The sequence below is a fragment of the Ictidomys tridecemlineatus genome, chromosome 15, assembly GCF_052094955.1.
Source record: "Ictidomys tridecemlineatus isolate mIctTri1 chromosome 15, mIctTri1.hap1, whole genome shotgun sequence".
NCBI lineage: Eukaryota > Metazoa > Chordata > Mammalia > Rodentia > Sciuridae > Ictidomys > Ictidomys tridecemlineatus.
Window position 1 is genome coordinate 48,413,611 of NC_135491.1, and position 15,825 is coordinate 48,429,435.

Below are 15,825 nucleotides of genomic sequence, written 5' to 3' on the forward strand. Positions count from 1 at the left end.
AATTCTCTCTCTCTCTCTAAGAAAAAAAAAAGAAGAAGAAGGTGGTTCCTGGAGTTCACTTAAAATTGTGCTTATCCTAGGGCACATCATATAATAACATAAATAATTTTATTTATTTTAAAATGTTTTGGAGAATGAAAATGTTGCATGTTTTTGTTGCTTTCTCAAAATTTTTATTCTGCTCATCTCTAGGATAACAAAGTGAATGGGGTAACCTGTTGTACCCGGATGCTGGGCTGTACATACCTTTATCCTTGGATCCTCCCCAAGCCCCATATATCTTCCACACCACTTACTATTCAAGATGAATTGCTGATTCTGGGAAACAGAGCATTATGGGAACACTTGTCATATACAGAAGCTATTAATGCAGTGCGTCACGTACAAGATCCATTAGCAGCTTCTAAGAAACTGTGCACATTAGCACAGAGCTATGGCTGTCAGGATAATGTGGGGGCCATGGTGGTTTATTTGAACATTGGTGAGGAAGGCTGCACTTGTGAAATGAATGGACTCACCCTCCCAGGACCTGTGGGATTTGCTTCCACCAGCACCATCAAGGATGCTCCTAAACCAACCACTCCTTCCTCCAGTAGTGGCATTGCCTCTGAGTTCAGCAGTGAGATGTCCACCTCGGAGGTGAGCAGTGAAGTGGGCTCCACTGCTTCTGATGAACATAACACTGTGGGCCTGGAGGCTGGTTTGCTTCCACGGCCAGAGAGGCGCTGCAGCCTCCACCCAGCACCCACCTCTGGGGTGTTTCAGCGCCAGCCTTCTTGTGCAACCTTCTCTAGTAATCAGTCTGACAATGGCCTTGACAGTGATGATGACCAGCCTGTTGAAGGGGTCATAATCAATGGCAGCAAGGTAGAAGTAGAAGTAGATATCCACTGCTGCCGAGGAAGAGATCTTGAGAGCTGTCCTACCCTTACAGAGAATTCTTCCACCCCATGTCCTGAGGAACATGCTAGAGGGTTGTTTTTTGGGATCCGGAGACAGAACAGTGTAAATAGTGGCATACTTCTGCCAATGTGTAGGGACAAAATGGAGTTACAGAAGTCTCCTTCTACTTCCTGTCTCTATGGCAAGAAGCTCTCCAATGGCTCAATTGTGCCCCTAGAAGATAGCCTGAACCTCATTGAAGTGGCCACAGAAGCACCCAAGAGGAAAACTGGCTATTTTGCTGCCCCTACTCAGCTGGAGCCAGAGGATCAGTTTGTTGTACCTCGTGACCTGGAGGAAGAAGTGAAGGAGCAAATGAAACAGCATCAGGAAAGCAGGCCTGAGCCCGAGCCCAGTGAAGAGGATCGGACCGAGCCCCCAGAGGAGTTTGACACAGCGCTATGATTCTGCCACTGTTGCGGGCACAGTGTGAGAAAAGGCTTTTGTGGTGTTGGGGAGGGACCCTTCCAGAGGCATTTTGCCTCTGTGTTTCTAACCAGAAATGTGTGGGTAAAACTCAAGAGCCCAAAAAGGTGAGAGCTTTCAGGGCCTGACCCTGGATGAGCCAGTACCACCATCAGTGTTAAGTTTTGCATTTAACCTGCATTGGAATTCCCAGAGTTACTGGGAGGAAAGCAGAAGTTTTTCTCTGTCAGTCCTACCACCTGCCATTAACCCTTTCTTTCCTAGGATCATTTTGAGAATTTGCCTGCCTGGGCAGGAAAGGGACTATTTCTGTGGAGGAAATAACTGAAGGTTGATTCCCTTTACTAATTGCTGCTGATGGATCTCCATGACAGAGAAATCACCTTATCTTTCAGACTAACTAATGGGGTGTGATGTGACTAGTCACATGGCTTTTCATTCTTCTCTACGAGAATATAGCCTATCAAAATGATGTTTATTGGAGATGTAGAACCAATCAAACAGATAATTTATGTAAGTAATGTAATGAGAGCACTTTTCATTGACTGTGAACTTTTTATTTTTGAATCTGCACTCGAGCCAATCTTCTTAGAGGCAGCCCAACACCTTTGTCCATAGGCAGAGAGATAATTGGGTATTGAAGCCTTCTGTGAGGGTACTTGGAAAGGCCCTGGATTGAGCTATTGGATGTCAAAGTGTGAAAGCTCCTGAGGAACATGAGGTAGAGAGGAATCTTCTTTTGGGGATAAAGCTGGGGAAGGAGCAAAGACTTCCTTCCCCATATCAGAAAAAGAGTCATTCCTTAACAGATGTGATACCCACTAGGAATGTGATTTCAGCAGATCACAAGGTAGGCACTTGGGGATTGGCCTCTTTCCCTTACCATGTGGTAGAATTGGCAGCCAGCTTCCTGACAGGCAGGGCCAACACCAGCACTGCTGGCATCCAGGAATCTTGAATTAGAGCAGATGATTCCCAAACAGATGGAGGCTATGTGAGAACAGATGGGTGGATGGAGCTCACAGGTTAGATGTGTTCCTTCTTTCTCCAAAGTGAGAAATGGTTTTCTAGAATGTTGGAAGTGAGTTGTCAAACCTTGCACTAAAGGTTTGACAATGTACCTATCTGAAAACTGCTAACTCACTTCATGTGGTTTCAGAGTACTGGACTCAATACCAATATAAGACAGACTCGAGAAATTCTTAACTTGATTTTTTCTTTCTTTTTTTTTTTGCACATTCCACATAACTCTAGCAAAATGCAATTCCTTCTGTATGTTTGTTGCTTTTTCCATTAAAAGATTTTCTTAAGCAAACTAATTCCTACTTCTAGTCCTACAAAATTTTGGCATTGCTTGATTTTACCCATTGAGAAATGTGCTTTGAAGTTTTAAGACATTTCATAGTTTGAAAACAAGAAAACAGAGTGGAACCATTTTTAATTTGTTTCATCAGAAACAAAATGTTAAATATAATGTTGGAAGTATATGTTAATTTCTTTGTGGGTTCTTTTTGGGAGGGTTTGGGGGGAGTTTTTGTTCAAAGCAATAGTCAAAAATTAGATGATCTGTCCACAAATAGTTATGTCTCCTCATTCTCTCAGAGGCCCCATACCCATGTGCATGTGTCATTAGGGTACATTCTTAGGGAAAGTACCCCATTCTGTATACCCCATTGGCTACTTAATGTTCAACTCTCAAGAATTTGAACTTGAGTCCCCAAATCATCAGGAACACTTGACTTCCTTCTGTCAAACTACTGATCAGCTACTGAAAAAATTTAGAACTCAGGTCTTTGATTTGAAGTGGGGAATATGGTGGCTCATACAAAGTTTAGGTGCTGTTAGAAAGATGGGTACAATAGTATGTTGCCACCTTATTTTTATATGGGAATGAAAAAAGAAAATGAAGGAAAAACCCAAGATGTTAGTGATGGGTGATATCAAACATCTTCCTACTCAGACAGCAGAACCTTTGGGTTCTGAATAGACTAGTGAGTGATGTTGTCTAAAAATTAAAGCTATTTTGGGAAAATACCACTTTAGTAGTATAGTCTTATAAAAATTGTCATTTATCTATGACTACTTTTCTTCTATTTGTTTCCTGTCCTACTTATTGGAACCACCTCAAAACCCAGGTCCATATTGACCTTTCCAAAAGTAGTGTGTTTGCTTTTTGGTCAACAAAACTCTGAAATTCCACATGTATTTTGATGTGGTGGAGTTATTTTCAGGTACCATTAGGTCTGATGAAAACCTCTATTATAGGATATACCAAAACTGATTATTATTTTTTTTGCAACTTCCTTTCATTCATGTCCTTCTATAATTGTTCTGTATTAAAACAGAAGGTTAAAAGGCCATAGTTCATTACCAAAAATACATACCCCATTTGACCTATGAGGTAATTGACAGATGTTGTGTTATCTGAGTAGGCTGTCAAATGAAAGCCAGTAATCTGTCTGCAAATGAGTGTCATTTTCTCAATACCTTAACTCAGAGGGTATGTTCCCCGGGTGGGCAGAATACAGGTGATCCCTAGCATGGAGAGCCTGGTCTCTGCCTGATTCTTGGGTCTCTGCATGTACCTCCCACTTCACAGAGTTTAAGATCATTTCTGGGGAAAAAAAAAAAAAAACAACTCCTGGTTATGGGTGCAGTTCAGGAGTCCCATGGGGAAAGGAAAATACATGTGGCTTGTCAGCCAAGTATCCTTATTTTTATCCAAATGGATTGGAAATACATCTGAAATTTCAATGTTGGTATGACATAAAGCTCTAGTGCTACCATAGTCAAATCATTGAATTACCATTTCTGACGTAGTGAGGGCTTTATTATACTACTGTAGAGTGTATATGTGCAATAAGTCATTGAACACATTTTCCTGGCGTACAGAAGAGCCACCACGAGCAACATGGCATCACTGGGTGCTATTACAATTGCTTGTAGCGAGTGCTATTTTCCAGGAGATGGAGCCAGTTACGTTTGGCAGATCTATTAAATGATGCTCTTCTTTCTATGTAGACCTTCAACAAAAGCAGGTACTTGGAAGCCACAGGCTCACCTTCTTTATCTATTCAATAACTATCAATGAAGAGACCTCCATAAGGGAGCATTTGGCTGTTAATTATAAATGTATCAATTACTAAAGAATTAGTCTCCAAGCCATCCAGTGATGTCCACAGCATCACTGTAGAACTGTCTTGTCACTTTTTACTTCCCTCTGGGTGGAGCCTTCCAGACTCCCCAATCATGGACACAAGTTATTCTTTCTTTCCAGTTAGTGACTTTGCCCTGTGGTTGGGTAAGTACTTCCTAGACTGAGAAAATCGGCTACAGTCAAACCTGCTCTGTTTCCCTCATTTGGTGATTAATCAGTATAAGCTCCTTGTATTCTAAATCTCATGCACCTCTCCCAGATGCTGTAGGGTTTCTCTAACTGTTGCCACTGGATGTCAGCCAGACAGTGGGCTCATATCTATGGTTTTGTGCAATCATCGTTGTATTGTAGTCCTAAGACTCATTATAGTGTATTTTTGATATTTTTGAAATGTGTTAAATTTTTTAATTCAATAATATGAGCCAGAGCATGTTGCAGCAAATCTATTGTTTGTAAAAAATAATAATAACAATAATAAATAAAATAAAATGGAATATCTTTTTCATGCCTTTGTTTTAAAATGGAATGCTTGTTATTTTACAAATATTTTAGCATGAATCTAGAATTTTCTCCCTAACTTTTATTATAGAATTAGGTTCTTAACCAAAAGTAGTAGATCTTTCTCTCTTTTTAAAAATATTTTTTAGTTGTAGTTGTACACAATGTCTTTATTTTATTTATTTTTACATCATGCTGAGGATCGAACCCAGGGCCTCGCACTTTACCACTCAGCCACAACCCCAGCCCCTTTCTTCTCTTTCCTGCTTCAGGAAGATAAGCAAGAACAAACACGTGAAGTATATTTCATGACACTTTGAGGCTATGTGAGTTAAGGCAAAATATTCTTTGAAGGGAAAGCAAGAAATGAGACAGGTAAACAAGAAATGAAAGGCGGAGACCAGGCAGAGATACACTCGAGAATTTATCAGAACTGACAAATAAAAGCCATCTCTCTATAGTGGAGAGAGGGGCAAAACAGGCTTGGGTTCCAAGACTTTTATAGGGCAGGCTCAGCAATCAGAGTTGGTCCCTAATGCGGGTGGTTAAGGATTGGGTTGGTATGAGGGAAAGGTGAGCCTTTCTCAGAAAGGCCTTTGGGCAGGAAAGCAAAACTTTTTCCTTAATATGGCAGCTGTCACTTAAGATGGCCATCAAGATGCTAAGCAAGGACCTTATATTCTTGATCACTTTTGTATTAGCTTTATATCACTGTAACAAAATATCTGACACAGGTTACTTTTGAAGAAGAGTTTGGGAGCTTTAGGGGCATGGCACTGGCATTGGTTCAGGTCTCAGCTGTGTCATGTCATGGTGGATGGCAATGGCAGAAGCATGTTTGGGAGCCAGCAATTACATCTCACATCAAGGAGCAGAGAGAGCTGTGTGGGACCCAACTTAGGCTTTTATATAACAATCCCCTCAGAACTACCAGAGGATCCCAGGAGACCCATTTTCTGAGGACTTGTACCCAGTGACCTAAGGTCCTCCTCCCACAAGATCTCATCTCCGATTAGCGCTACCCTGTGTATCAGGCCTTCAATCACAGTGGACTCTTGGGGGACACTCGAACTACAAACAAACAGCACCATTTCAAGTGAAATAGCAATAAAGGTTTTTAAGAAACATCATATCCTGACTTGGTTCATATGTTCCCAATGATGGGAAGCAGTCCTTATTTACATGAAGGTTATTAGCTGATCAGAAGAAACTCGATTATAAATGATCTGCAGCTCTTAAATAATCACAAAGTGGGTGATGACGGGCTGTGTGCAGAGTGGGCCGACACATGTTCCATAACATAATGGCTTCATGGTAGAACTTCAGTTTAGTGGTTTTTGCTTCTAACATACTTTTAATCTACTTAGAGCCTACAAATGGGTGCTGCCATCCTTGCCCCCACTGTTGTCTCCTGACTTCCAAGGAAGATTAGCTACCTTGCTCCAAATAAAGGCCATGTTAAAGGCATTTTGCAGATTTCCTCATCTAGAGAATGAACATTTTGAAAACTTAGGTTTGACAACTGTTGCCTCAACACCTGATTACTGGTTACTACACCACCATCTACTTTAATACCCTAGTTCCATAAGATATGCCTCCCTGGTCCAGGGTGGCAGAAACATTTCTTTGGGTATGTTCTGCACTTCATACAACATTCCCTAGGACACTGAAGGCAAAAGCATGTTAGTCACCATCAGGTGATTCAGTAGATCTGAGCTCTGTTACATGAAAGTTTTGTCATTTAGGCAAGTTATGGCACTTTCCTAAGGCTTGCAAACTCATGTGCTCTCAATTCTCTCAGCTGAGAATTGAACTGAGTGCCTCATGCATGCTAGGCAAACACTCTGCCACTGAGCTGCATCCCCACCCAGTAGTTCTTATTTGTTAAGATAGTATCTGTCATCAGTCATGAACTTAAATAAGAGGACCCAAAGTACTTGAGCATAGTGATGTACTTGGGCCATAGCATTCAATGAAATGTTAATTATTGGGTAAAACACTTGGTGGTCTTGAACCTTGTTTTCTATAACACATGAATAACAAATCTTGACAAGTGGTGAATAAGTGCTAAAGCTTTTGAACCTTATAAAACTGTGGACATGCATGAGTATTGTCAAAGTCACCCATAGGCTCCTATCAGTGAAGAGAGCTGCATCTCAGGAGCAGTATCCCAGCTGGGCCTGGGCACAAAGCTGAAGTCAAGTAGTCCAAAGTCCCCATTTTATCTAGCAAAAGGCCCAGCATGGGCAAAGATCATTTAACAGGGACATGATCTTTGAGAATAAACGCTAGTTGAGACCAGTGTATTGTCCTCTTGAGGAGTGGGTGTTTGTTTTTTACTGCTGTTAAAATCTCTGCCACTCAAGAGAAATTTGTGTGGACTCTATAGTCACTGCCCCAGGCTAAGGGTGACAGGAAGCACCTTTCTGTGGCATAGTGGACTTTATTCCAACTGAGCAATAGAGATTTCCAGTTGGTTGTTTTCTTCCAAGCTTTGTTCTCTCATTTCTTTGTGAATTTTACTTCTGATTTTTTTTTTTTGTCTTGGATAGGTTCATAAGAATTAGCTATGGAAAAGCAAGAGAATGCGAAAAAGACCCAGATAAAGAGAATGTGAATATTTCTAGTTGGATCTGACACAAACGGAAACATTTGAGACTAACTGTAAAGTACAAGAACAGGTATAACACTTCAGATGACAATTACTGAAAAGACGTTTAACATTCCATGTCAGAAATCTGTCACATTATGAAGATGGTGCAGGGGGATGAGGGTCACTATGTTCCTTGGAAGGCCTGCAGGTAGGGGAATGCAGAAGTGAGAAGTTCTCCAATTAGCCTTTGGAGTCTAGTAAATTAACTGCTTTATCTTTGAAATTAGTTGAATGACATCTTTAAGAAGCTTGTGAGTTTTCTCACTATTTGGAAACCTCATGTTTAAAAAAATTTAAAATACTTCAAAATGAATTCCAGTGGATGGGAATAGAAACCCTCTTGGAATAGCTGGTAGGAAATATTCTCCCTGAGCCCCGAGGCAGGGGGCCTGAGGACGATCAAGCTTGCTGAAAACATCTCTTTCCCAGAAACCCAACTCCCATCTCTTAAAGAAGGGGGCTGCTTGGCAGTATGCCGGTGCAGGGGACACTGGTGACACTCAAACAGAAGAATTCTTCCCCTCTGGGGACAGGGGAGATTTACCCATTTAGAATTCACTCACAGCACTGCTTTACAGTCTTTCCCTGGGACCAAGCAAGGATTGCTTATTCCTTTTGACGACTCAAGATAGTTATGACAGGTGAGATTTCTACTATAACGCTGGACATGTTACCCTCGGATGTGTTGTTCTCAGCTTCTGAAATTTCTCTGGCTAGTTGGCTATTTCTACCATTATCATATGGTTAGATAGCATCACCATCAGGGGATAGCCTGACTTCTGATGTTGCTTTTTGTACTAGTTTTTTCAAGTGGTCATCGGGTCAGCCAACAGGGACATACTGATCTCCCTTTACAACAGAAAAATGAGACAATTAACTCTGCATTCATACCAAAAGAAGCACTTATAAAATTGAGTATGTGAAATTGAGTATGTCTCCCTTAGAGCGTCCCAGACCACAGGTATTCTGGGACATCCCTGCCATTTCTCTGCTCTTCTTGGCTGTCTTTGTAGAGCTTCTGTTCCCGGTAGCTCCGCAGGGCCAGTACCACACTGGCACTGTACATAATCACCAGGAGACAAGCAAAGGTGGCTGCTGCTCCGTCGGTGCCTGCCAACTGGCAGTTCATCCAGGTGAGACCCTTGCGGGCGTAGAGCCTCTCTCTTGTTTTGCAGGTGTCTGTGGAGTTGATCTGCAATGCCACATGGAGGTAAACGCCAATGCCTACGCAGTAGCCCACTGCTGCCAGGAGGCTGAAGGCGGCCTCCAAGAGGAGCCACTTTCTAGGCAGTTTTGTTAGGCTCTTGGCTCCTTGGAGTAAAATGCCCATGGTGAGGGCACCTAGCCCCAGAGAAACAGCCACACCGCCATATATCAGAGGCGCCCGGAGGACTGTATACTTCTGGTCCAGTTGCCGAACCTCCTCCAGCTCAGTGCCCTCAAATGGTGAGTAGTAGTTGTTTCCAAAGCCACCACCACTGGCAAAGCTGGCGCTGAATCCAGCAAGGACAAAGTAGGAGGCCACGATACACATGAGAACCATGCCGTTCAAAATCACCTCCACTATCTGTACCACACCTAGAGGAAGAGAGAGTCAAGGTAAAAACTGACATCACTCACCAGGTCACACTAGCGGATCTGCTGACCCGATTGTAAGAACATGGTCACATTCAACATCAATATTCTTGAATTGCTTGTGGTGGGTGGTTGTTTTAAAAATATGTTTGAAATATCAGAATGCCACTTTGAGAAATTTTAGGCTGTTCTTATAAATATTCCATACACATTTACCATGTAACCCTGTGACTGATAATGAGATTAAGAGATTTATCCTAAAGAAATGAATACTTTTGTCCACAAAAGAACACATACAGTAGTGTTCATAGTAGGTTTATTTATTATTTATTGGTGCTGGGGATTGAACCCAGGGCCTTGTGCATGTGAAGCAAGCACTCTACCAACTGAGCTATATCCCCAGCCCACAGTAGGTTTATTCATAATAGCCCAGTACTGGGAACAATCCCAATGTCCTTCAGTGGGTGAACAATTACACAGGTACACTCATGCCACAGAATGCACTGGTGAGCAATAAAAAGGAATGAGCTGTTGACATAGACAACAACGTGGACAAATCTCAAGGGAATTATGATAATCGAAAAAAAAGCCAGGCTCAAAAGATTACATACTGAGCCAGAGGAAAAGGAGATGGGTGTGGTTATAAAAACACCAGGGATGTCTGTGATGATTGGGCAGCTCTGGATGGTGGTGGTGGTAACCACAACCTACACGTGAAAAAACTGCATAATACACACATTGTTTATAGTTATGCAAGATGTAACATTGGGGAAAAATCAGGTTAAGGGCACACAGGCATTTCTCTGTACTATTTTTGTGACTTGTGAATATATCAAAATGAATTTTTTTTTTTTTGTGGTGCTGGGGATGTAAACCAGAGCCTTTTGCATGCTAGACAAGCACTTCACCACTGAGCTGCATCTCTAGCCCAGCATAAAAAGTTTTAAAAAACAACATAAGCATTAGCTGGGCACAGTGGTGCACACCTGTAATCCCAGTGGCTTGGGAGGCTGGGGCAGGAGGATCTCAAGTTCAAAGCTACTTTCAGCAAATTAGTGAGACTGTTAAAAAAAAAAAAAAGGTGGGGGAGGCTAGAGATGTGGCTCAGTGGTTAAGCACCCCTAGATTCAATCCTCACTACCAAAACCCTCTCAAAAAACAAAAACAAAAACAAAAACTTATACATAAACTGAGAAAGTCCATTCAAGTCTCTACACATGGTTCTCTATCCTTAACCACTTAAGTTTCCATTACAATTGTCCAGTGTTCCTTTATACAAATAAAAGCATACGCAAGTCTGCATTTCATCCCTTCTCTGGCTTTTTTCACAAAAGTGTACCATATTTGCAGGTCTGTATTTGCATTTTGCATTTACTATACCCTACCGCTCTCTCCACATCAGTTTCTACAGAATGACCACATTCTTTGTGCATGGCCTCCAACTCCATTGTATGGATGGACCAGTCTGTTCAACCAGATGGATCCTGATGGATACTTGGACTGTTCACTTAGTGGTGCAGAGTGGGGACAGTGGTTTTTTTTTTTTTAATATTTACCCTTTAGTTTTCGGTGGACACAACATCTTTATTTTATTTTTATGTGGTGCTGAGGATCGAACCCAGCTTCCTGCGCATGCCAGGCAAGCATGCCACAGCTTGAGCCACATCCCCAGCCCCGGGACAGTGTTCTTTGAAGTTTAAGGAATCCACAAATGCTGCAAGATAGTAAGAGCCAACAGAGACTGAATATCTTCTTGTCCGAGCTTAGTTTTCATCTGGTACCAACAGAGGTCCCAGACCCTTCTGAGGAGAATGTCTGTTATCATTTCCTTGGGATTCAGAGGTGAGAAAGAAGGGAAATGCAAATGGACCTGGAGTGGGAACACCAGGTTCAAGTCCCCACTGTTTCCTGCCTTGTGATATTGCCCATGTCATTCAGTCTTTCTAAGCCTCAGACACTTTACCTGACCAATGAAGACAAGGTTTCCAGTCTTATCCCACAAGGCTGTGGTGAGGACCAAGCACAGTTGGCCCTCCATACCTGCAGGTTCTGCATCTACAGATTAAACCAAGGATTGAAAATATTTGAAAAAAAATTTAACTGACTCTTTTCTTGTCATTATTTCCTGAACAATACAGCAAAAATGACAATTCCCATAGCATTTGCATGGGATTGGGGATTGTATTTTTTAAAAAATACTTATTTTTTAGTTGTAATTGGACACAATGCCTTTTATTTATTTATTTTCATGTGGTGCTGAGGATTGAACCCAGGACCTGGAACATGCTAGGTAAGCACTCTACCACTGAGCCACAACCCCAGCCCCTGGATTGTAATTAGTCTAGAGATGATTTAAAGTATACAAAGAATATGCATAGATTAGTTGCAAATACTATGCCATTTTATACAAGGGACTGGTACATCCTTAGATTTTGGTGTCCACGGAGGATTCTGGAACCAGCTCCCCGGTGCATACCAAGGGATGACTGTCTCTGAAAATCACAGGTTATTGTTTCTAAAATGTAAATTGGTGACAGGCTTAAGAAATGGGACAGATTTATTAAGAGTGTTGTTTCCAGAATTAAGACAACCATCAATGACATAGGTGGCACAGTGAAGTCTATAATCTGGGCAGGTAAAGGACATGGGCGACAATGGGCTTGCTATTCCTATCTCCTGTGGGCCCAAATTCCTGAAGGACCAAGAGACACAGAGTCATGCGCTCTCACTTGAGAAGCTGCATTCTTTTAATTTAAAAATCCAAGTAACATCAGACCCAAATTGCCCAAGATACAGGAAATATGACCATTTTCCTTCTGGAACAGATTCTTCCAAACCAGTGGAGTCCTGATCCATGTAGCACACATCTGCTGGGCTGAAATGGAATAAATCTAGCTCTTGTGAATCACCCTACTGACAGCAACAACTGAGAGGGATAACAGCTGACTTCTGGGTCTAATGATATTGGGTCTGTTGAAGGAATATGATCATGTATTATTGTTCCAGGAACCAGCCAAGCCTGAGCTGGCTTAGCTACCAATATCAAACAGGTTCAAGTATTTTTAAGCAAGCTGCTAGGGCAGAAAGAGACACAGGCACCAGAGAAATATGATAGGGATGACCACCAGAGATAGCTGTCACTTATATCCAAGTTGGGATGGAACAAGTGTTTAGAAAGACAGCAAAGAACTCTGTAGAAGTGTAGACTCAAAAACTCACAGATCTTTGCTATAAATAGCTTCTTTCTGGGTAAGGCTGTTTTTGTGGCTGGCCATTTAATACCCCTTAATCATATGTCTACTTCTGCCTTTGCACTATAAATTTAATTTTTAAAAAAACAAAAATGGAGGAAAGCAAATCCAATTTTTAAATTTTTTTATTTTTCTAAAATTAATATATGTTCAGACATGTATAAAATTAAAAATTAAAAAAAATCCCCTTCTTTCTACAAAACTGTTAATACTTTCTTATGTATTATTATTCAAGAAATTTGACAATCATACACATACATGTATCTGAACTTCCTTTTCTAAACTCAAACTTATCTTCTAAATGCAATAAACTGTCCTTATTCAAGAGAATGATATAAACATATTTTAAAGAGAACCATCATTTTGAAATTCAAATTTTTCTTTGGATTTTTTTGTTTGGATTCACATAAGCAAAGAATGGACTTGTACCAAGAATATATTGTAATGTTCCATAAGTCATTATTCCATGTGCAGTAAAAACCCATGAAGTTGTCTGGCCAAAAGCGACATTCTTCTGTTGGGAAGGATTATACATTCTTTTCTTCTGGATGGATCCTGAATTCCAGACCTCAGGTTTAATTCTTCATACAATGATACATTTAGGAGAGGTACAAAACACTTATTGAGTTTTCCAGCCATTGTGAGGGGCTTACAGAATAGCTTCTTTGCAACCCAGTGAGTTAACTGACTCCTCTTTGCTCAGCTCATGCCCACTTGCAACTTAAATTTTCCAGGGGTAGCTCTTCTAGAAGCCCTGCCCCCTTTTCCTGGTGAACTGTGGCAGCGGAAGGACTATGGGCTATCTGCTGAAGACAGCTGTGTCCAGAACAGTTCAGGCTAAAGTTGTCTCCTGCCTCTGTGACTTTTGATGAACTCTGAAGATAAGGTACTTTCAATTTGCTTGGTTATTTCCCCTCATTTAATCAAGAACTATACTTCTTTCTCTGTCTCTTTTAGTACTGGGGAATGAACCCAGGGGTGTTTTACCACTGAGCTACATCCTTGGTCCTTTTTCTTTTATTTTGAGACAGGGTCTCACTAAGTTGTGAGACTGGCTTTGAATTTGCAATCCTCCTGCCTCAGCCTCCAGAGTTGCCGGGATTACAGTGTGTGCCACTATGTACCACATGCCTTTCCCCTGTGAGTCCTGGATTCCAGGCTTTATTTATTTATTTATTTTTAAAAAATAATTTTGGTTAGGGGGCTGGGGTTGTGGCTCAGTGGTAGAGCGCTTGCCTAACATATGCAAGGCACTGGGTTTGATTCTCAACACAACATATAAAAATAAATAAATAAAATAAAGATCCATCAACATCTTAAAAAAATTTTTCTTTTGGTTACTCCCTCAATAACAGAGGATTCCAAAATCCAAAGTTGGTTGTGCCAAAGAATGCTGCTTCACACAACTGGGAGCTAAGCCCACCTCTACTGAAGTTGGCTTGCTACTTTTGAAGTTCTGGCAAGTTTTACAACAAAGAATTCTTACAAAAGATGGTAGTTCAGAGTATTTTCCATCACTTATATTTGGTAGAATGTTTTAAGAAGCCTAAAACACCAACATTTCTGGAGGCTTCTCTTTCAGTTTCTTGACTTTTAGGTAACCCCTGATGGCTAGGACAGCTCCCACGGCAAAGACCCCAATACCCAGGGCTGCGAAGACCCCAACTCCTATATCTCCACCATGGAAACTGCAGCTGAAGCCACTGTACCCTTTGCTTTGGTACAGTGCTTCCCTCTCTTTACACACAGGCGAGCCATAGGCAGCGGAGAGGTAGTGGAAGAAGTAGTACAAGGCTGGGATGTATGCCCCAGCAATGAGCATGTCCAATAGGCCTTCGATCACCAGCCACAGAGGACAGTGCCATGGGATCCGCAGGACACCCATGGCAATGACCAGGCAGGAGAAGGCCATGAGGGCTCCACTATAGGCCATTGTTGTAGTGACCATGGGCAGCTTGAGCTGGTAGAACTGGACATCCAACTGCTGGGCTTTCTCTCCATCTGGACCCTCAAAACCACTGTAAGCCCCCCCATACTGGTAATAGTAAATACCCCCCAGGCTGGTGATGCCCGTGTAACCCCCTGTGGAATTGTAAGATACAGAGCTGCAGGCCAGGATCAGCAAGTTCAGCAGAACCTCCAGCATCTGACAGCAGGCTGCAAAAAAAGGGTGCATTACCATTTTAAGAGATGCTGTTTTTGCAAATGGAGGCTCTTCCACCTCCAGGCTCATCTTCCCCAAGGAAGCTCAGACCCCTGGCTCTTCATTCTGCTCCCTGGGGCAACCAAAGCTGTGTAATTTAGCATTAGGTGGTAGCATGGAACCACGGTCTCTTGAAATGGTGTTGGAAATACTTTGCATTGAAAAAAGTAACTCCCCAAGAGCAAAGCGGCCTGCCCAGGAGAGGTCAGAAAGAGGGGAGAGAAGCTGTGCCCATTAGAAAGAAAGGCATCCTGCAGGGAGGGCGAAAACATTCCATACCACCACCTAAAACACTAAAAAAACGTCATCTCTTTATGTGTGCTCTATGGTCTCTTCAATTTGAAAGAGATTTCTCCAAGTTTGAAGAAGATCATAGCAGTTAAAAATATGAATGAAGTTTTTAAAAAAGCATGGAAATTATACATCAAAACATTGAATGTGGCAGCTGGGGGTGTGGCTCAGTGGTAGAGCACTTGCCTAGCATGTATGAGGCACTGGGTTCGATTCTCAGCATCGCGTATAAATAAATGAAATGAAGATCCATCAACAACTAGGAAAAAAAAAATGTCTGTGGGCCTGGGAGTGAGCTCAGTGGTAAGCATTAAAAAAAAAATGTTGACTGTGGTTTTTCGCTTATTAAAAATAGCAAAGATTAAGTTAATTGATTCTAGGATACTTACTGGATTAAAGAAACTACTCCTAGACTTCAACTCCATAAATATGTCTCAAAGTTTAATTTCATTTTATTTAGTTTCCCTAAAGAGTAATCATTTGGGCTGGAATATTTCCCCAGAGTTCAATTCCTTCAGGGCCCATGGCTTCTTTGTCTTGGACTAGGGAAGGTATCTGTTCTCCTTAAAATCAACTTTATTGAGATACAACTTACACACAATAAAATGTCTCACTTTCAGTGTACTGTCTTGATGAGTCTTGACAAGTGTAACCATAATCAAGATACAGAGCACATGAATTTCCCTAGTAGCACTTTGTGGTCAACTCCTCTCCTCCTCCCTGGGCAGCCTCTGACCTGCTTCCTCTGATTAGAAGTTGGTTTTATCTTAAATGTCATGTACCTGGAATCATACAGTATTGTACTTTCATGAACTCTGGCTTCTTTTGC

The 15,825-nt window shown here is 41.6% G+C and overlaps 2 protein-coding genes across 6 annotated transcripts in view; one reads left to right on the plus strand and one right to left on the minus strand.

The window, feature by feature from the left end:
• The window catches only part of Phlpp2 (PH domain and leucine rich repeat protein phosphatase 2), a 70,825-nt gene extending 65,806 nt beyond the window's left edge, over positions 1-5,019 (plus strand). For all 4 annotated transcript variants that reach the window (XM_078032625.1, XM_078032627.1, XM_078032626.1 and 1 more), the window contains one exon: positions 193-5,019. In XM_078032625.1, the coding sequence (XP_077888751.1) occupies positions 193-1,347 (1,155 nt within the window). In that variant the 3' untranslated portion in view covers positions 1,348-5,019. The remainder of the gene's footprint in view (positions 1-192) is intronic.
• Positions 5,020-5,434: 415 nt separating this feature from the next.
• Positions 5,435-15,825, minus strand: part of Marveld3 (MARVEL domain containing 3) — a 34,083-nt gene continuing 23,692 nt past the window's right edge. The window contains exon 4 of one of the 2 annotated variants that reach the window (XM_021721721.3): positions 5,435-9,254. In XM_021721721.3, the coding sequence (XP_021577396.1) occupies positions 8,617-9,254 (638 nt within the window). In that variant the 3' untranslated portion in view covers positions 5,435-8,616. Of the gene's footprint in view, positions 9,255-9,534; positions 14,660-15,825 lie in introns of those variants that run through there. The other variant, XM_040280182.2, reaches the window with a different exon arrangement.